At 37.0% G+C, this 21,701-nt stretch overlaps 5 protein-coding genes across 5 annotated transcripts; 2 read left to right on the top strand and 3 right to left on the bottom strand.

Moving 5' to 3' along the window:
- The first annotated feature begins 2,582 nt into the window (after positions 1 to 2,582).
- Positions 2,583 to 3,560, top strand: LOC119476001 (olfactory receptor 1-like). Its single transcript, XM_037749162.1, has one exon. It carries the CDS (start codon positions 2,583 to 2,585, stop codon positions 3,558 to 3,560), a length of 978 nt encoding a protein of 325 aa, XP_037605090.1.
- A 2,661-nt stretch (positions 3,561 to 6,221) lies between these two features.
- Positions 6,222 to 7,199, top strand: LOC119475999 (olfactory receptor 1-like). Its single transcript, XM_037749161.1, has one exon. The coding sequence runs from the start codon at positions 6,222 to 6,224 to the stop codon at positions 7,197 to 7,199; it is 978 nt and encodes a 325-aa protein (XP_037605089.1).
- A 3,964-nt stretch (positions 7,200 to 11,163) lies between these two features.
- LOC119475774 (olfactory receptor 1M1-like) lies at positions 11,164 to 12,114 on the bottom strand (the record flags this gene model as incomplete). Its single annotated transcript, XM_037748784.1, has 1 exon — positions 11,164 to 12,114. A coding segment is annotated over exon 1 (951 nt), but the record flags the coding sequence as incomplete, so codon positions are not given.
- Positions 12,115 to 14,558: 2,444 nt separating this feature from the next.
- Positions 14,559 to 15,599, bottom strand: LOC119475998 (olfactory receptor 2AT4-like). The gene has a single exon (XM_037749159.1). It carries the CDS (start codon positions 15,597 to 15,599, stop codon positions 14,559 to 14,561), a length of 1,041 nt encoding a protein of 346 aa, XP_037605087.1.
- Positions 15,600 to 18,043: 2,444 nt separating this feature from the next.
- LOC119475997 (olfactory receptor 24-like) lies at positions 18,044 to 19,084 on the bottom strand. Its single transcript, XM_037749158.1, has one exon. The coding sequence runs from the start codon at positions 19,082 to 19,084 to the stop codon at positions 18,044 to 18,046; it is 1,041 nt and encodes a 346-aa protein (XP_037605086.1).
- Positions 19,085 to 21,701: the final 2,617 nt, after the last annotated feature.

Raw genomic sequence — 21,701 nt, 5'->3', positions numbered from 1 at the left:
CTGTACTTGTGTACTTGTTAGCTATATAACATGATCAGATGAAATGGTTGCGTTTACGTATGCATTACTATCTTGTTTTTGAGTGTTTTGAGCAAAAATGCCAAATATTATCCGGTTCCAGGCATTAGCGCAGCCAGAAAAAAACTGTGTTTGCCACATGATCTAGGCGCAAACTGGAACTGAAATCCAGCCCAGGACTTTAAGATGGAGAGGCCTTTTATGCGAGCACCTGGAGGACGCAGGTGGAATGTTTTTTGGGCAGTTTTAACACTATTACAGCCACTACCACCTCAGTTTTAGACAATTCACCTTAAAGCAACTTGTGATTTTTTGGTTGTAGCTGTAGCTTTTAAAGCTTAAGTGAAGATAATGGCATCATATAAAACTAGAAAACCTAAGAAATTCATTGGTACTTACCATATCATACTTGCTTGTCGCAAAGGAGGCTAAATAATGTTCCAAACTTATGCTAAATTTTGAAAAACTGGCATGGCCATTTTCAAATTGGGCCCTTGACCTCTGACCTCAAGATGTGTGAATGAAAATGGGTTCTCTGGGTACACAAGTCTCCCCTTTACAGACATGCCCACTTTATGATAATCACATGCAGTTTGGGGCAAGTCATAGTCAAGTCAACACACTGACAGCTGTGATGATTTGAGATAAAAAGCTAAAGGTAATATATTAAAAAAAAACTGATCCTGTTTAGGGAAATTTAAATGCCGCAAATTTAGATCAGCACAATAAAGACATACATCCTAAAGTATGGGTAAACTAGAGATCAGTTTTTTTTAGCTCTCCATCTTACCTATAATTATTATCATCGCTCTGTTAGGCAAAGGTGCAACTGTTTTTCAGGGGTCAGTCACATTACACTTTTATCTTACATTCACTTCCCTTAAAATCCATGCAGAGGGTTGGAAAAAGTAACCACATCTATATGTACAGAGTTTTTTGCAAAGTTAAAGCTTGGTAAAACAATGACTGATAAGATGGTATGATATAAACAGTCTTGACAAAAAGAGGCACTCAAGACTCACAGGCTGAAGATGAAACATGGAGTCTACAATTCTGGTAGGCTTGCACCATCTAGTGCAGGGGTCTGCAACCTGCGGCTCCGGAGCCACATGCGGCTCTATAGCCCCTCTCCAGTGGCTCCCTGTGGATATTTAAAAAAATTGTGGAAATGAATAACTGTTTTTTTGTTTACATTTTCAATTTTACTTATCATTGTTGTAGGTCTATAGTACGACGGAGTATGAGGGCCACATTGAGGAAAAAAAAATAAATCTGAGGTTTCGAGAATAAAGTCATATTATTACGACAATAAAGTCATAGGTTTGTGAGAAAAAAGTTGTAGTAGTATGAGAATAAAGTCATAATATAAAGTAGTAAATTTACGTGTTATTTTCTTTTTTTTCTCGTAATATTTCGACTTTATTCTTGTGATATTACGACTTTTTTTCTCGTAAAGTTATGACTTTATTCTCGTAATATTATGACTTTTTTTCTCGTAAAGTTATGACTTTATTCTCGTAATATTACGACTTTTTTCTTGTAAAGTTATGACTTTATTCTCGTAATATTATGACTTTTTTTCTTGTAAAGTTATGACTTTATTCTCGTAATATTACGACTATTTTTCTCGTAAAGTTATGACTTTATTCTCGTAATATTACGACTTTTTTCTTGTAAAGTTATGACTTTATTTTCGTAACATTACGACTTTTTTCTCATAATATTACTTTATTCTCGAAATCTCCGTTTTTTTTCCCCTCAATGTGGCCCTAATACTCTTCGTACATTTGAACTTTGGCCCTCACTGCATTAGACGTACAGTATATACTATATACTTAGACTATAGGCTCTAGACAGATTTTTTAAAGTACAGTGCAATGTATTTTTATACTGTATCTTTATGAGGTAGGTTTATAAGAGTACACAATAAATAAGACATCATTAAACATATTCATTTTGAAATCCTTTGCTTGGTCTTCCTCTCAGTTGTTGCTGTGATTCCTGTAAAGAACAATTGATCAGCAGGCTCATTGATATGAAGAAGCATTTATGAGGTGCTTCGTATTGACCATTTATGGTTGAATGTGGGCATGTAGAGGGCGGGATATGAGGCTGATCCACGTGCGGACAATTCCAAGTTGGTTTGGCAGGTTTATGCACAGATTTATAAATCTGAATATTTTTTGGCGTATGTACATTTCCTCATTTGAACTTATGCAAACATTTAGTGTGAATTCTCCGCAGAGAATTAAATGAGGCCCCTGGTGACAATAGTTACACAATAGAGTCGATTACATCACCACATCGATGATGACACAAACTAAGAGACAGTTACACATTGAATGACCATGTGATACAGCCACATGCATTTCTACTGTATTTCAATGAAAGGGGTGGGATACAAATATCAGGTCTCTCACGGTACGGCTCACTTCAGTGCACTGCACACTTGACGTTGTCTGAGGTGAGTTTGATTACAACAACTCCTTTCAAGCAACTGTGTCATCCTTTATTATATATTCTGTTATTTTCTCTTTTTACATTTAGGGAAACAGATATTCATAATGACCCCAGAAGAGAAAGCTGCTACCATATTTAATACCACATTTGTTCGCCCTGCCAAGTTCTATATCAGTGGGTTTTCCAACATCCCTCATGTTAAGTATTACTATGTCTTCCTGTGTTTTGTTTATATCATAACTGTTCTTGGGAATAGCTTCCTTCTGTCAGTTATTTACCTGGTCAAGACTCTTCATACTCCTAAATACATGATTGTGTTTAACCTGGCTTTTTCAGATGTGTGTGGGAGCACTGCTCTCATCCCAAAACTGTTAGACACCTTTTTGTTTGACAGGAGATACATTGACTATGAGGCTTGCTTAAGTTACATGTTCTTTGTTTTATTCTTTGCAGGTATGCAGTCATTGACACTTGTTACAATGGCATATGACAGATTTATAGCAATTTGCTTCCCTTTGAGGTACCATAGTATTGTGACTAAACCAGCTATTGCTGCAATGCTGCTGTTTTCATGGCTTTTTTTAGTGAGTCTGGTATCACTTACTGTTGGGGCTATTGATCGCCTCTCCTTCTGTAGATCTTTGGTGGTAAAGAGCTTTTACTGTGATCATGCACCAGTATATCTTCTGGCCTGTAATGACACGTCTTTAAATAACATAATAGCATATGTTGATTTCATTATTTTCATCTGTCTTCCTCTTATATTGATAGCATTGACATATGTTTGCATTTCCATAGCACTGAGCAGGATTGCATCAGGAGAGGAACGACTCAAAGCATCTAAAACTTGTACTTCTCATCTGATTCTTGTGGCTATTTTCTTCCTACCAGTTGTGGGCACCAACATAGCAGCAGTTGTCTCCTTCATCCGTCCTAATGTGAGGATAATAAACTCCTCTTTGACACACACCATACCAGCTTTGCTGAATCCCATTATATACTCTTTAAAGACAGAAGAAGTGCTGATCTCTATCAAGAGGCTAAGCAAAAGAAATAGGATCTGCAACACAATCAAAAAATAGTGAACTCTCTATCACTGCAAAATGACACAAAGTGTTACAATAGCACAATTTAATAATAGCAACTATTTATTACCAACTTCTTACTTATAAGCACTATGATTTTATTTTTAGAAATAATTATCGTGAGGAAATTTGTCATTTACTGTACTTGTGTACTTGTTAGCTATATAACATGATCAGATGAAATGGTTGCGTTTACGTATGCATTACTATCTTGTTTTTGAGTGTTTTGAGCAAAAATGCCAAATATTATCCGGTTCCAGGCATTAGCGCAGCCAGAAAAAAACTGTGTTTGCCACATGATCTAGGCGCAAACTGGAACTGAAATCCAGCCCAGGACTTTAAGATGGAGAGGCCTTTTATGCGAGCACCTGGAGGACGCAGGTGGAATGTTTTTTGGGCAGTTTTAACACTATTACAGCCACTACCACCTCAGTTTTAGACAATTCACCTTAAAGCAACTTGTGATTTTTTGGTTGTAGCTGTAGCTTTTAAAGCTTAAGTGAAGATAATGGCATCATATAAAACTAGAAAACCTAAGAAATTCATTGGTACTTACCATATCATACTTGCTTGTCGCAAAGGAGGCTAAATAATGTTCCAAACTTATGCTAAATTTTGAAAAACTGGCATGGCCATTTTCAAATTGGGCCCTTGACCTCTGACCTCAAGATGTGTGAATGAAAATGGGTTATCTGGGTACACAAGTCTCCCCTTTACAGACATGCCCACTTTATGATAATCACATGCAGTTTGGGGCAAGTCATAGTCAAGTCAACACACTGACAGCTGTGATGATTTGAGATAAAAAGCTAAAGGTAATATATTAAAAAAAAACTGATCCTGTTTAGGGAAATTTAAATGCCGCAAATTTAGATCAGCACAATAAAGACATACATCCTAAAGTATGGGTAAACTAGAGATTGTTTTTTTTAGCTCTCCATCTTACCTATAATTATTATCATCGCTCTGTTAGGCAAAGGTGCAACTGTTTTTCAGGGGTCAGTCACATTACACTTTTATCTTACATTCACTTCCCTTAAAATCCATGCAGAGGGTTGGAAAAAGTAACCACATCTATATGTGCAGAGTTTTTTGCAAAGTTAAAGCTTGGTAAAACAATGACTGATAAGATGGTATGATATAAACAGTCTTGACAAAAAGAGGCACTCAAGACTCACAGGCTGAAGATGAAACATGGAGTCTACAATTCTGGTAGGCTTGCGCCATCTAGTGCAGGGGTCTGCAACCTGCGGCTCCGGAGCCACATGCGGCTCTATAGCCCCTCTCCAGTGGCTCCCTGTGGATTTTTAAAAAAAATTGTGGAAATGAATAACTGTTTTTTTGTTTACATTTTCAATTTTATGTATCATTGTTGTAGGTCTATGGTACGACGGAGTATGAGGGCCACATTGAGGAAAAAAAAAAATCGGAGGTTTCGAGAATAAAGTCATATTATTACGACAATAAAGTCATAGGTTTATGAGAAAAAAGTTGTAGTATTATGAGAATAAAGTCATAATATAAAGTAGTAAATTTACGTGTTATTTTCTTTTTTTTCTCGTAATATTTCGACTTTATTCTTGTGATATTACGACTTTTTTTCTCGTAAAGTTATGACTTTATTCTCGTAATATTATGACTTTTTTTCTCGTAAAGTTATGACTTTATTCTCGTAATATTACGACTTTTTTCTTGTAAAGTTATGACTTTATTCTCGTAATATTACGACTATTTTTCTCGTAAAGTTATGACTTTATTCTCGTAATATTACGACTTCTTTCTTGTAAAGTTATGACTTTATTTTCGTAACATTACGACTTTTTTCTCATAATATTACTTTATTCTCGAAATCTCCGTTTTTTTTCCCCTCAATGTGGCCCTAATACTCTTCGTACATTTGAACTTTGGCCCTCACTGCATTAGACGTACAGTATATACTATATACTTAGACTATAGGCTCTAGACAGATTTTTTAAAGTACAGTGCAATGTATTTTTATACTGTTTCTTTATGAGGTAGGTTTATAAGAGTACACAATAAATAAGACATCATTAAACATATTCATTTTGAAATCCTTTGCTTGGTCTTCCTCTCAGTTGTTGCTGTGATTCCTGTAAAGAACAATTGATCAGCAGGCTCATTTATGAGGTGCTTCGTATTGACCATTTATGGTTGAATGTGGGCATGTAGAGGGCGGGATATGAGGCTGATCCATGTGCGGACAATTCCAAGTTGGTTTGGCAGGTTTATGCACAGTTTTATAAATCTGAATATTTTTTGGCGTATGTACATTTCCTCATTTGAACTTATGCAAACATTTAGTGTGAATTCTCCGCAGAGAATTAAATGAGGCCCCTGGTGACAATAGTTACACAATAGAGTCGATTACATCACCACATCGATGATGACACAAACTATGAGACAGTTATACATTGAATGACCATGTGATACAGCCACATGCATTTCTACTGTATTTCAATGAAAGGGGTGGGATACAAATATCAGGTCTCTCACGGTACGGCTCACTTCAGTGCACTGCACACTTGACGTTGTCTGAGGTGAGTTTGATTACAACAACTCCTTTCAAGCAACTGTGTCATCCTTTATTATATATTCTGTTGTTTTCTCGTTTTACATTTAGGGAAACAGATATTCATAATGACCCCAGAAGAGAAAGCTGCTACCATATTTAATACCACATTTGTTCGCCCTGCCAAGTTCTATATCAGTGGGTTTTCCAACATCCCTCATGTTAAGTATTACTATGTCTTCCTGTGTTTTGTCTATATCATAACTGTTCTTGGGAATAGCTTCCTTCTGTCAGTTATTTACCTGGTCAAGACTCTTCATACTCCTAAATACATGATTGTATTTAACCTGGCTTTTTCAGATGTGTGTGGGAGCACTGCTCTCATCCCAAAACTGTTAGACACCTTTTTGTTTGACAGGAGATACATTGACTATGAGGCTTGCTTAAGTTACATGTTCTTTGTTTTATTCTTTGCAAGTATGCAGTCATGGACACTTGTCACAATGGCATATGACAGATTTATAGCAATTTGCTTCCCTTTAAGGTACCATAGTATTGTGACTAAACCAGCTATTGCTGCAATGCTGCTGTTTTCATGGCTTTTTTTAGTGAGTCTGGTATCACTTACTGTTGGGGCTATTGATCGCCTCTCCTTCTGTAGATCTTTGGTGGTAAAGAGCTTTTACTGTGATCATGCACCAGTATATCGTCTGGCCTGTAATGACACGTCTTTAAATAACATATTGGCATATGTTGCTTTCATTGTAATCCTCTGTATTCCTCTTATATTGATAGCATTGACATATGTTTGCATTTCCATAGCATTGAGCAGGATTGCATCAGGAGAGGAACGACTCAAAGCATCTAAAACTTGTACTTCTCATCTGATTCTTGTGGCTATTTTCTTCCTACCACTTGTGGGCACCAACATAGCGGCAGTAGCCTCCTCCATCCATCCTAATGTGAGGATAATAAACTCCTCTTTGACACACACCATACCAGCTTTGCTGAATCCCATTATATACTCTTTAAAGACAGAAGAAGTGCTGATCTCTATCAAGAGGCTAAGCAAAAGAAATAGCATCTGCAACACAATCAAAAAATAGTGAACTCTCTATCACTGCAAAATGACACAAAGTGTTACAATAGCACAATTTAATAATAGCACTGAATAACTGTTTTTTTGTTGACATTTTCAATTTTATTTATCATTGTTGTAGGAGTATTAGGGCCACATTGAGGAAAAAAAATAAATCTGAGATTTCGAGAATAATGTCATAATATTACGAGAATAAAGTCATAGGTTTATTAAAAAAAAGTTGTAGTATTATGAAAATAAAGTCATAATATAAAGTAGTAATTTTACGTGGTATTTTCTTTTTTTTCTCGTAATATTACGATAATAAAGCCGTAATATTACGAGAAAAAAAGAAAATAACACGTAAAATTACTACTTTATGTTATGACTTTATTCTCATAATACTAAAAAAAAAATTCTCGTAAAGTTATGACTTTATTCTCGTAATATTACGACTATTTTTCTCATAAAGTTATGACTTTATTCTCGTAATATTACGACTTTTTCTTCTAAAGGTATGACTTTATTTTCGTAACATTAGGACTTTTTTCTCATAATATGACTTTATTCTTGAAATCTCTGTTTATTTCCCCTCAATGTGGCCCTAATACTCTTCGTACATTTGCACTTTGGCCCTCACTGCATTAGACTTACAGTATATACTATATACTTAGACTATAGGCCGTGTTACCTTCATCACAATGCTCAAATCTTTTGCGGCTCTAGACAGGTTTTTTCTATTATTTTTGCCTAAAATGGCTCTTTTGATAGTAAAGGTTGCAGACCCCTGATCTAGTGGTTTCTACTGTACTATTTTACTGTATTTGTGGTTTACAGTGGAAATGTACAGTATAATCCAAAACAGAGGCAGGGTGGCTTTCTGTGTCTACTATGTCACCAGTTTAGCATTAGCACCTATATAGCTCACTAGTAAGATTTTAGTCTCCTGCCTATATATTGAAATTTGGGGGACTGCTGTAAAAGCGAACAAGCTAAACATAAGTAATGTTTTGTATTAAAAAGGGCTGTAGAATGGTATATATCCTGCCACTTCCTTATCTGGTGTCAAGAACAAGATGATTTAATTTGGTTGCATACATTTTCAGACAGATGAAAATGAAACCATCTAATGCTTTTATTGTGGGTGTGATCTGTGCCATATACATGTGCTTAGCTTCGGCCTTTTTAGTCAATGAATTAGGAGGACCTTGACAGCTTGCCACCCATTACAGTCACTGATGTGTTTTGGCGTTAGTGAACACCTGTCAGCAGTTCAAAATATGTAAATCTCTGGAAACCGATTTCCAATTTACAAATGGGTAGGTATATGACCTTCAGATCTATAAGCCAAATGCCAACTACACAATCACCTGGACAAAGATAAGCTAACGTCAGCTAATCATAATTGATCTACTGGTATCTTTCAAAATTAAACCCATAATGTTAGCCCTACCTTTGTGTCCTACTGTATACTGTATATACTGTATTTCATGTTTTGAATCTTATTCACTGTGCAGTGTTTATCTTTTGACACTTGCAGTAAACAGCCAGCGGATGGCACTCGTACCCTTTATCCTCCAAGGCTGACTTTCTGTCGGTGACGTCACATTCCCATTCCCATTCCCTGTAGGATGTATGCAGATCTAATTATTGTTTGTACACATCTCACTGCTCTTTCAAAGAGCGATACATACAAGCTTATAAAATGAAATAAAATCAAAAATAAAATCGGTCAGCTGTATATTATCTCCAGATTATGAATGGTTTTGCAGTCAAACCTTTGAAAAAGACTGACAATAACTCATTTTTGGTAAAGCTTACTGTAACACTAATGTTTTAATTTACAAGAAGTATAAGATAATTACATTATGGTATACTAACTACAGTACTAGTATTTGTGTCTGTGATTTGTACCTGTCTGTAATAATGGGGGCACTTGTAGACTTAGTTCCTGTCTTAGTGTAACTTTTTAATCTCCATTATCCCGAACCCACCACCACCAGGCCCAAAACTGTAACCTCAACTTGTTTAACTTATTCATACTGAATAATTGACTTTGAGTTTACCCGGGACACTCAAACAGCTTTTCTTAAGTTAGAAACTCTAGACAGGTCAGAGTCCTGTGATTTGATTAACATTGGTCCTCCAAAGTGCTGCATAAATCAGAGCTCAGTCAGAGTTCACTCATCGCCCGCCCCAACCTGATGACAACGACCTCTTATGACTACATGGCAGACATAGTTGGGTAGAACAAAATGATTCTAAGAAGTCCAATTTGTGATGCCATCACCAGAGAGTGATGGTTAATGAATTTGACTTTAAAGGTGCTATTGATAACATTCAGCCACTAGATGTCGCACTCTCCCTCTCCCGTTCCATTTCATAGCCAGTTTGCTGTACAACCTGCATATTTTATGGTTGAGTGGAGACTCAGACATGTGATACCAACGTTGTTATACTATTGTCTCCCAGCTTTGTTAGAAGTGGGAACCAAACGTCAGATATCTTCCACAGAGATAAACAAAAGATTCATGTTGGACCCGTCAAGATTTTTAAAATGCTTAATTCACAATCATAACACAGTTTTGTTTTTTTAGGAAAAACAATACTTTTATTCATCATTTTTCAAAAAGCTCTGTGGAAAATGTTTTTTTTTTATTTATTTTTTTATATTTGTCTACATACAAATGCTATCAAATCTGAAATAAAATAAAATACCCTCTTCCATTTTTTACCTGTTAATGGGCATTTTTGGGAGAGTTTTTCCTTATCTGAAACGAGGGTCAAAGGACTGAGGGTGTCATATGCTGTGCAGATTGTAAAGTCCCTTGAGGCAAATTTGTGATTTGTAATATTGGGCTATATAAATACAATTGAATTGACTTGACTTGAACAACCAAACCTTTTACTGTTTAAACTTCATCATAATTAATCTCAGTTGGACCTATTCAAATAAAAAACAATACAAAATTGATGGAAATAGGTGGAGGTGTACATTCGTATTGTTTTTGTGAAGCTCTTATTTAATTGAAAGTGCACCGTCTTTCAAAGGACCACAAGAGAAAGGCCAGTAGTTTTAGCTTGGCTCGCTCCAACTCCTTTCAAATGAGAGATCATTTTATTTTTTTCCCCAACAAAAGCGAACATCTTGTTTTTATTCGTTTCTCAGAGCGGAAACTGATTTGTTGCAACCATTTATGTATGATGAGGCAGGAATTTCATCTTTGTAAAAAAAACAAAAGAGCACACAGGCGTTAAAAGTGCAGACATTTATTGGATGAAATCTTCAAAAGACAAAAAAGAAAAGCTGTAAAGTCGTAATTCGTATATATTTTAGTCTTGCCCTACTGTTAAAGCCCTTTTTACAGTCAGGCCATTTTATTCAGTTTAAAATGGCAATATTTTGCCAATTTCATTTTTATTACCAGTGCCAGTGCTCTGGTTTTCCTCTTGGCTTTTTAACCTTCTACACAAACATTTTAACATCTCTCCAAGGTCTGCTCTTGCGTTGGTCTGTGCCAATTTTATTTTGTCTTACCGGAGCCAGGGCTCTGATTTTGATCTCTTTGGTTTTCAAAGAATATATAAAAGGATTGACGCAGGGTGGGATGCAAGAGGCCAGCGACAGGCTCAGCACACGCTGGTCCAGGTCAATCAGATGCAGATAAAACCCGATAGTAAAAATGGTAATGAGAGGAATGAACGCTGGCCTTCAGTGATCAATTGATTCACTACAGCCAAAAATATGTGTATGCATTAGTATATCACACATGATGCAACTTTAATTAAATCACATTAAAATGAAATTGCAGTGCAGTACCCTGTTCGTGGCCTTCTTCACACTGATGACCTCATGGTTGAACCAAACTGCTGACCTATTTGAGACATTTCTGTCGAGAGGCATTATTAAGATAGCACACTGTTGGGGCTCTTTACTCACTGCACAAACATATTGGCTTTTGCTTTGTTTTATTAACCCTCAGAGGATAATTTTTCTTTTGTCTTACCAGAGCCAGGGCTCTGATTTTGATCTCTTTGGTTGTCAAAGAATATACAATAGGATTGACGCAGGGTGGGATGCAAGAGGCCAGCGACAGGCTCAGCACACGCTGCTCCGGGTCAATCACAGACAGATAAAACCCAATAGTAAAAATTGTAATGAGTGGAATGTAAAATAAAGCAACAAGGATGATATGTTCAAAGCATGTGGCCAGAGCTTTCACCCGACTGTCTAAAGATTTCATCCTGAACACAGTCACCAGGATGCTGACATAAGACAGAAGAATAAAAGCAAAGGGTACTGCAAGGATCAAAAAAGTGAGCATAGAAGCTGTAGTCCACTGCATTGTGTTATCATTACAGGCGAGTCTAAACACAGGCGCATAGTCACAGAAATAGCTGAACACTCTGACAGAATTGCAAAAAGACAGTCGAGTCATTATACCTACTAAAAATGCAATGATTCCAAGAGTTAAAGACCAAGTCAGGCCGACAATACAAGACATGCTCCGCAGTGTGTTGATGGAGTTGTGACGCAGAGGGAAACATATTGCAATCAACCTGTCATAGGCAAGTATAGCGAGTGCATATGACTCCAGAGATACAGCAGCATAGTAGACAAACATCTGTAACAGACAGAGGTTGAATGGAACAAAGTTGTCTTTAACGAGGAAAGTCTTTATCATGCTGGGAATAATGCTTGTGTTAAGGACTAAATCAATTACTGCGAGGTTGACCACAGCCAGAAACTTTGGAGTGTGTAAGCAATGATTAAAGACAATTACATAGATCACCAAACTGTTGAACAGCACAGTAACCACATAAACAAAAAGAAGAAAGATGAAGTAGACACTGATGAAGGGAAATGTCTCAAATCCGATGATATAGAAGCCCGGAGGATGAATGATGAGAGAGTCGTTTAAAACAGTCCTGAGAAAAGACATAGTTTAACTTTGCAGCCTGTGTTGGAGGACGACCTCTGCTTAAAACCTCTCCAGTCTAAAGAACAGAGAAATCATGTCATATTGTACATTACACCTCCGTAGAGGCTATAAACCACATGTATAACATCCATGCCAGTTCATTGAGTACATTTAAACACAACGGTATACAACACATAAGTGTCAGTAAGTTAAAGCATGTGCTAATAAATCAGTGAATGCAGCTTACCTGATGTTCTCCTAATGCTTGTTTAGCAGCAGCTCTATTTGATGCTGCATCCAAAGGCAGCCATCGGATGACTGCGTGTCTGACCTGTGTACAGTGGAAGATATACTTTCCTCATTGATCCTTTGAGATAAAGCTTCCAGCCGTTAATGAGGACATCATTTAGCAATACCCTTTAATTAATGGCATTAGTTTGATTCATAAGGAGCAGGGTTGTACAGTAGCTTACTTACTGATTCATCTTTTCTTGTGCTCAAAAGTAAAGTAATAATTTGTTATATTTAGTTCAACAGGGTGTGCAAGTGAATCATGGACAGTTGTAAAGAGGGTAGCTCATTCACTATCATTTTTCAGAGTTTTCACATTTTGGTACTCTAAAACATTAAGTTTTTAGAGTGATACAGTAGATTTAAACCTGGCCTGTGGAGTCACTGGGCCACGTGGCACAAGCCAGTTCTTATAGGGCACTTGCACTTGAGTTTACTGATACTGAAATGGAGTCTATGAATCTCACATTAATCAGCATGGTCACTTTTTTCCCCCGTGAATTTTAATCCACCTTGCTAAAATCAAATGAGCCTCCCACAGGGTCTGTTATCTGCTTTTGTTGGTCTGAGATGACGAATTATTGCAATTTTAAATTGTAAACTTTATAGTCAAATATTGCTGCATGACTGCACGAAAGAAGCGTATGAATGACACGATAATGCACAAGGCAAAAGTGTGTAATAAGAACATCGTTCTTGCTTTTCGGCGTGTCATTTGTACGCCATGTAGTCTGTACTGACTGCAATGTAAATGCATCTGTGTGAATATGCTATGTGATGTTACATTGTTTTTCCGTACGTATTGTACTTAGTTTACGAACTTATTTTAAGCCCAACCATGACATTTTCCCTTAACCTGACTAAGTGGTTTTGTTGCCTAAACCTAAGTGAGTGGTTTTGCTGCCCCCTGCTGGTACTGCACCTCCATTCACGTGTGTAATATTCAAAGTGTGACACTGACACGCTATCCTCTGGTAGACAGGCAGGTCTATTACATATTTTGGTGTGATCTCAGGTTGAATATTGACACAGTGAGGACTGCTGGATATCAAAAGAAAAGCATAAGGAGAAACTTAAAGCCTAATTAGGTGTTGCAGGGTTATCTCCTGAGCAGGGCATCTAGCCAGCAGGGAGGGTGTCCGTGTATTGTGGAAAGTCGCCATGCAGTCTTTTAAAGTCTGAACCTGGATCTGGTACGTAAACCATTCCTGATTTTCAGTCATGCACTCCTTCGTGGCATAGTGTAGCTCAGCACAAACAAATAGCCTAAGTTCCTTTCAAATAAAATGTTATTTATTCAATAAAAGCACACATTGGATTTAGTGGATTCCCCAAACACCAGAGCTATAATTAATGTGGTGAAGCCACTTAAATGAGATAAATCAAGAATCTATTATTTGAACAGATATGAAGTACACAGGGATGAAAAGTTCACATATTTAATGCAGGGAATCTTCAAATGAGGTGAAGGATACTTGTAAAGCTTTTTACAATCAGGCCATTCTATTCCCTTAACATCATAGAGAGGTGGAAAATAAACTACTAAAGTTAATAAACACATATTCACTTTTCATCGGTCAAAAATAACATTTCTGAATAGTTGAAGTAGCTTCAGATTTGACAAATTTAAGTTTTTGAAAATGAATAGTTACAATCAAATCTCATCACAATGTCACACTCCCCCCCCCCCCACCTACATCTTAAAGTACATCACATATTAGAGCACAACACATGCACATACAGTTTAACAATGTTTATTTAGCATTGTGTCTGTTGGGATTCACTTGTAGTCTCACTAGCAAGAAGATGTTTTTTTTCTGCAATATCTGTCTAAACCTCAAGGGAGCTACTCTATTTTTGTCCAACACCGGTGGAATACAGCTACTGTAGATTTTACAAAAAGGGTGGTAAAAAGAAAGGCTCTAATTGTACTTTTATGAATTTTAAGCCATCAGTGATCAATTGACTCACTACAGCCAAAAAAGATGGGTATGATTTGGTATATTACACATGATGCAACTTTAATTAAATAACATTAAAATGAAATTGCAGTGCAGTACCCTGTTCATGGCCTTCTTCACACTGATGACCTCATGGTTGGAAAAAAAACTGCTGACCCATTTGGGACATTTCTGTTGAGAAGCATTATTAAGATAGCACACTGTTGGGGCTCTTTACTCACTGCACAAACATATTGGCTTTTGCTTTGTTTTATTAACCCTCAGAGGATTGCTTTTTTGTTGGTTTGTTTGTGGTGTGCCAATTTTATTTTGTCTTACCAGAGCCAGGGCTCTGATTTTGATCTCTTTGGTCTTCAAAGAATATACAATAGGATTGACGCAGGGTGGGATGCAAGAGGCCAGCGACAGGCTCAGCACACGCTGGTCCGGGTCAATCAGACGCAGATAAAACCCGATAGTAAAAATTGTAATGAGTGGAATGTAAAATACAGCAACGAGGATGATATGCTCAACGCATGTGGCCAGAGCTTTCACCCGACTGTCTAAAGATTTCATCCGGAACACAGTCACCAGGATAATAACATAAGAGAGAAGAATAAAAGCAAAGGGTACTGCAAGGATCAAAATAGTTAGAAAAGAAGCTGCAAACCAGTGCAGAGTGTAATCATTACAGGCAAGTCTAAACACAGGTGCATAGTCACAGAAATAGCTGAACACTCTGACAGAACTGCAAAAAGACAGTCGAGTCATTATACCTGTAGAAAATGCTGTTACTCCCAGAGCAAACGACCAAGTCAGGCCGACAATACAAGACATGCTCCGCAGTGTGTTGATGGAGTTGTGACGCAGAGGGAAACATATTGCGATCAACCTGTCATAGGCAAGTATAGCGAGTGCATATGACTCCAGAGATACAGCAGCATAGTAGACAAACATCTGTAACAGACAGAGGTTGAATGGAACAAAGTTGTCTTTAACGAGGAAAGTCTTTATCATGCTGGGAATAATGCTTGTGTTAAGGAATAAATCAATTACTGCGAGGTTGACCACAGCCAGAAACTTTGGAGTGTGTAAGCAATGATTAAAGACAATTACATAGATCACCAAACTGTTGAACAGCACAGTAACCACATAAACAAAAAGAAGAAAGATGAAGTAGACACTGATGAAGGGAAATGTCTCAAATCCGATGATATAGAAGCCCGGAGGACGAATGATGAGAGAGTCGTTTAAAACAGTCCTGAGAAAAGACATAGTTTAACTTTGCAGCCTGTGTTGGAGGACGACCTCTGCTTAAAACCTCTCCAGTCTAAAGAACAGAGAAATCATGTCATATTGTACATTACACCTCCGTAGAGGCTATAAACCACATGTATAACATCCATGCCAGTTCATTGAGTACATTTAAACACAACGGTATACAACACATAAGTGTCAGTAAGTTAAAGCATGTGCTAATAAATCAGTGAATGCAGCTTACCTGATGTTCTCCTAATGCTTGTTTAGCAGCAGCTCTATTTGATGCTGCATCCAAAGGCAGCCATCGGATGACTGCGTGTCTGACCTGTGTACAGTGGAAGATATACTTTCCTCATTGATCCTTTGAGATAAAGCTTCCAGCCGTTAATGAGGACATCATTTAGCAATACCCTTTAATTAATGGCATTAGTTTGATTCATAAGGAGCAGGGTTGTACAGTAGCTTACTTACTGATTCATCTTTTCTTGTGCTCAAAAGTAAAGTAATAATTTGTTATATTTAGTTCAACAGGGTGTGCAAGTGAATCATGGACAGTTGTAAAGAGGGTAGCTCATTCACTATCATTTTTCAGAGTTTTCACATTTTGGTACTCTAAAACATTAAGTTTTTAGAGTGATACAGTAGATTTAAACCTGGCCTGTGGAGTCACTGGGCCACGTGGCACAAGCTAGTTCTTATAGGGCACTTGCACTTGAGTTTACTGATACTGAAATGGAGTCTATGAATCTCACATTAATCAGCATGGTCACTTTTTTCCCCCGTGAATTTTAATCCACCTTGCTAAAATCAAATGAGCCTCCCACAGGGTCTGTTATCTGCTTTTGTTGGTCTGAGATGACGAATTATTGCAATTTTAAATTGTAAACTTTATAGTCAAATATTGCTGCATGACTGCACGAAAGAAGCGTATGAATGACACGATAATGCACAAGGCAAAAGTGTGTAATAAGAACATCGTTCTTGCTTTTCGGCGTGTCATTTGTACGCCATGTAGTCTGTACTGACTGCAATGTAAATGCATCTGTGTGAATATGCTATGTGATGTTACATTGTTTTTCCGTACGTATTGTACTTAGTTTACGAACTTATTTTAAGCCCAACCATGACATTTTCCCTTAACCTGACTAAGTGGTTTTGTTGCCTAAACCTAAGTGAGTGGTTTTGCTGCCCCCTGCTGGTACTGCACCTCCATTCACGTGTGTAATATTCAAAGTGTGACACTGACACGCTATCCTCTGGTAGACAGGCAGGTCTATTACATATTTTGGTGTGATCTCAGGTTGAATATTGACACAGTGAGGACTGCTGGATATCAAAAGAAAAGCATAAGGAGAAACTTAAAGCCTAATTAGGTGTTGCAGGGTTATCTCCTGAGCAGGACATCTAGCCAGCAGGGAGGGTGTCCGTGTATTGTGGAAAGTCGCCATGCAGTCTTTTAAAGTCTGAACCTGGATCTGGTACGTAAACCATTCCTGATTTTCAGTCATGCACTCCTTCGTGGCATAGTGTAGCTCAGCACAAACAAATAGCCTAAGTTCCTTTCAAATAAAATGTTATTTATTCAATAAAAGCACACATTGGATTTAGTGGATTCCCCAAACACCAGAGCTATAATTAATGTGGTGAAGCCACTTAAATGAGATAAATCAAGAATCTATTATTTGAACAGATATGAAGTACACAGGGATGAAAAGTTCACATATTTAATGCAGGGAATCTTCAAATGAGGTGAAGGATACTTGTAAAGCTTTTTACAATCAGGCCATTCTATTCCCTTAACATCATAGAGAGGTGGAAAATAAACTACTAAAGTTAATAAACGCATATTCACTTTTCATCGGTCAAAAATAACATTTCTGAATAGTTGAAGTAGCTTCAGATTTGACAAATTTAAGTTTTTGAAAATGAATAGTTACAATCAAATCTCATCACAATGTCACACTCCCCCCCCCCCACCTACATCTTAAAGTACATCACATATTAGAGCACAACACATGCACATACAGTTTAACAATGTTTATTTAGCATTGTGTCTGTTGGGATTCACTTGTAGTCTCACTAGCAAGAAGATGTTTTTTTTCTGCAATATCTGTCTAAACCTCAAGGGAGCTACTCTATTTTTGTCCAACACCGGTGGAATACAGCTACTGTAGATTTTACAAAAAGGGTGGTAAAAAGAAAGGCTCTAATTGTACTTTTATGAATTTTAAGCCATCAGTGATCAATTGACTCACTACAGCCAAAAAAGATGGGTATGATTTGGTATATTACACATGATGCAACTTTAATTAAATAACATTAAAATGAAATTGCAGTGCAGTACCCTGTTCATGGCCTTCTTCACACTGATGACCTCATGGTTGGAAAAAAAACTGCTGACCCATTTGGGACATTTCAAGTTGAGAAGCATTATTAAGATAGCACACTGTTGGGGCTCTTTACTCACTGCACAAACATATTGGCTTTTGCTGTGTTTTATTAACCCTCAGAGGATTGCTTTTTTGTTGGTTTGTTTGTGGTGTGCCAATTTTATTTTGTCTTACCAGAGCCAGGGCTCTGATTTTGATCTCTTTGGTCTTCAAAGAATATACAATAGGATTGACGCAGGGTGGGATGCAAGAGGCCAGCGACAGGCTCAGCACACGCTGGTCCGGGTCAATCAGACGCAGATAAAACCCGATAGTAAAAATTGTAATGAGTGGAATGTAAAATACAGCAACGAGGATGATATGCTCAACGCATGTGGCCAGAGCTTTCACCCGACTGTCTAAAGATTTCATCCTGAACACAGTCACCAGGATGCTGATGTAAGACAGGAGAATAAAAGCAAAGGGTACTACAAGATTCAAAAAAGTGAGAAAAGTAGCTGTAGACCAGTGCAGAGTGTAATCATTACAGGCGAGTCTAAACACAGGCGCATAGTCACAGAAATAGCTGAACACTCTGACAGAACTGCAAAAAGACAGTTGAGTCATTATACCTGTAGAAAATGCAATGATTCCCAGAGCAAACGACCAAGTCAGGCCGACAATACAAGACATGCTCCGCAGTGTGTTGATGGAGTTGTGACGCAGAGGGAAACATATTGCGATCAACCTGTCATAGGCAAGTATAGCGAGTGCATATGACTCCAAAGTCCCGAACATATAGTAGAAAAACATTTGTACCAAACACAAGTTGAATGGAATGAAGTTGTCCTTAACGAGGAATGTCTTTATCATGCTGGGAATAATGCTTGTGTTAAGGAATAAATCAATTACTGCGAGGTTGACCACAGCCAGAAACTTTGCAGTGTGTAAACAATGATTAAAGACAATTACGTAGATCACCAAACTGTTGAACAGCACTGTAACCACATAAACAAAAAGAAGAAAGATGAAGTAGACACTGATGAAGGGAAATGTCTCAAATCCGATGATATAGAAGCCCGGAGGATGAATGATGAGAGAGTCGTTTAAAACAGTCCTGAGAAAAGACATAGTTTAACTCTGCAGCCTGTGCAGAGAAACAGAGAAATCATGTCATATTGTACATTACACCTCCATAGAGGCTATAAACCACATGTATAACATCCATGCCAGTTCATTGAGTACATTTAAACACAACGGTATACAATACACAAGTGTCAGTAAGTTAAAACATGTGCTAATAAATCAGTGAATGCAGCTTACCTGATGTTCTCCTAATGCTTGTTTAGCAGCAGCTCTATTTGATGCTGCATTCAAAAGCAGCCATCGGATGACTGCGTGTCTGACCTGTATACAGTGGAAGATATACTTTCCTCATTAATCCCTTGAGATAAAGCTTTCAGCTGTTAACAGGGACATCATTTAGCAATACCCTTTAATTAATGCCATTAGTTTGATTCATAAAGAGCAGGGTTGTACAGTAGCTTATTTACTGATTCATCTTTTCTTGCGCTCAAAACAAACATTTGATTATTCTTTTGAACGATGGTGAGTTTGAGCGTCTCGCAACACTCTTTATACACAGAATCTTACCAAAATAAAATAAAACAGGTCAGTTGATGACATGATTTTTGGATCGTGGATATGATGTTGCAGTAACACTGCACTGCACTAATACTTTAATCTCACAAATAGATTCAGATTCAAGATTCAAGCCCTTTATTATCATTTTGTAGTACAACGAAATTAGATTGTGACAATCCCATAGGTGCTAATGAAAAGATAATACAATAAAAAAGAGATAATAATAAAAGATAATATAAAATATAAAAATACAATATGTATATTGATGAGATGAAAGTTTTGCCAGATTATAGTTTTGCCAGATTATTGCACAGTGTCCGTCAGATAATCATATAATTATTGCAGAGTGATCAGCATGGTATTGCACATATCCGTAACAGTAGATTTACAGTATTTACATTGCAAAAGTGACACAAAAGTGACCAATGTGTTATTGCACATTTACATTGTATGTGTTCAACTCGTGTTCAACATAATGATAACTTTCTTTACACAAACTGATGCTTAAATCAGAGTCCAGTCAAATAGCATTATTATGCCACCCTGATCACAATGACCTCAGTGACCTATTGTGACAGCTGACAGGGTGTAATAACTGTACCACCCGCAGTTCACTCACTGGTGGGTTTGAACATGGTTTAGTGGCAACAAACTCAGAGGAGGCAGAGATTTGTGTGGGATAATTATTGAAAAAATATGTCCCTGACTTAAATACACATAAATTTGCTGTTGAGACATTTTCATTTCACACTCTATACAAGTATAAGAAGTTACAAAATGTTTTTTTTTATTTGAGCAAACGGCATAGAGTTCCCATTTATCATTAAAAAGGCCATGGTTCAAGTGTATAGACTTGTACAGAAATTATAATGGCATATGATATCTGTACTGACAAAGATCTATACAAAATACTTCTGTGACACTTCTGTGAGACGCTCTATATAAGTGTAAGAACTTACAAGACTTTTTGTGAATTGTGCACCAGTGGTGGAAGAAGTACTCAGATACTTTAAAAGTCCCATATTATAAAAAAGTGAGATTTTCATGTTTTTTTATTATAAAGCACGCTAAAATGCTATATAAATACTGTGAAAGTATCGAAACACTCAATCCACAGGGAAATACACACAGCCCGTATTCAGAAACTCTGCATTTGAAACAAGCTGTCAGGATTTCTGCCCATTCGTGATGTCACAAATATACAATATTTAGACCCTTTACACAATTTTAAACGTAAACATTCTAAATGTGTCCCAGTTTATTCCCGGTTGCAGTGTATGTTAATGTCATCAGCTGACAGGAAGTAAACATGGACCCAAGCTGTTGCTTAGCAACGCAATTCTGTTGCAATTCCGTCAAAATGCTCTAAAACGGAGCGCTTCAGACAGAAGGTGAATACAGGCATATTCAGGCTGACTGTATGGGGAAAATAAAGTTTTTTTTAAACATTACAGCATGTAAACATGTTCTAGTAGAAACACAAAATACAAGTATGAACCTGAAAATTTGCATAATATGGGACCTTTAAGTAAATGTAGAAATACCAGTCTAAAAATACTCCATTACAAGTAAAAGTCCCAAATTCCAAATATTACTTAAGTAAAAGTACATAAGTATTATTAACAAAACGTACTTAAAGTATCAAAGAAAAAAAGTACTCATTATGCAGTGTTATATTTTTATAGAATATTCTAGTATTGTTTTTATCACTAACAAATATGTGTACGAGCATTTTAATGTTGCAGTTCCGCGACATGGAGACAATTGTAGATACTTTGTGTACAACTGGGTAGATTTGAAGTATAGTACTGCATCTTATCATATAAGAATATTGTGTTTTTTATGTAAAAAGTAACTATGCCTGTCCAATAAACGTAGTAGAGTGAAAAGTACAATTCTTCCCTCTGAATTGTAGTGGAGTAGAAGTATAAAGTAGCATAAAAAATGGAAATAAGTACAGTACTTGAGTAAATGTACTTTGTTACATCCCACCACTGGTTTGTACAAAGTGAACAAACAGTGAAAAACAACTTGTCTGTTGCATAATTTTCCACGAGGATGCATTTCTCAGTAAAAAGGCCGTGGTGAGCCAAAAACAAACTAT

The sequence above is a fragment of the Sebastes umbrosus genome, chromosome 17, assembly GCF_015220745.1.
Source record: "Sebastes umbrosus isolate fSebUmb1 chromosome 17, fSebUmb1.pri, whole genome shotgun sequence".
Taxonomy (NCBI): Eukaryota; Metazoa; Chordata; class Actinopteri; order Perciformes; family Sebastidae; genus Sebastes; species Sebastes umbrosus.
The sequence above is the reverse complement of the archived record's forward strand: the minus strand, read 5'-3'. Positions and strand labels throughout refer to the sequence as shown.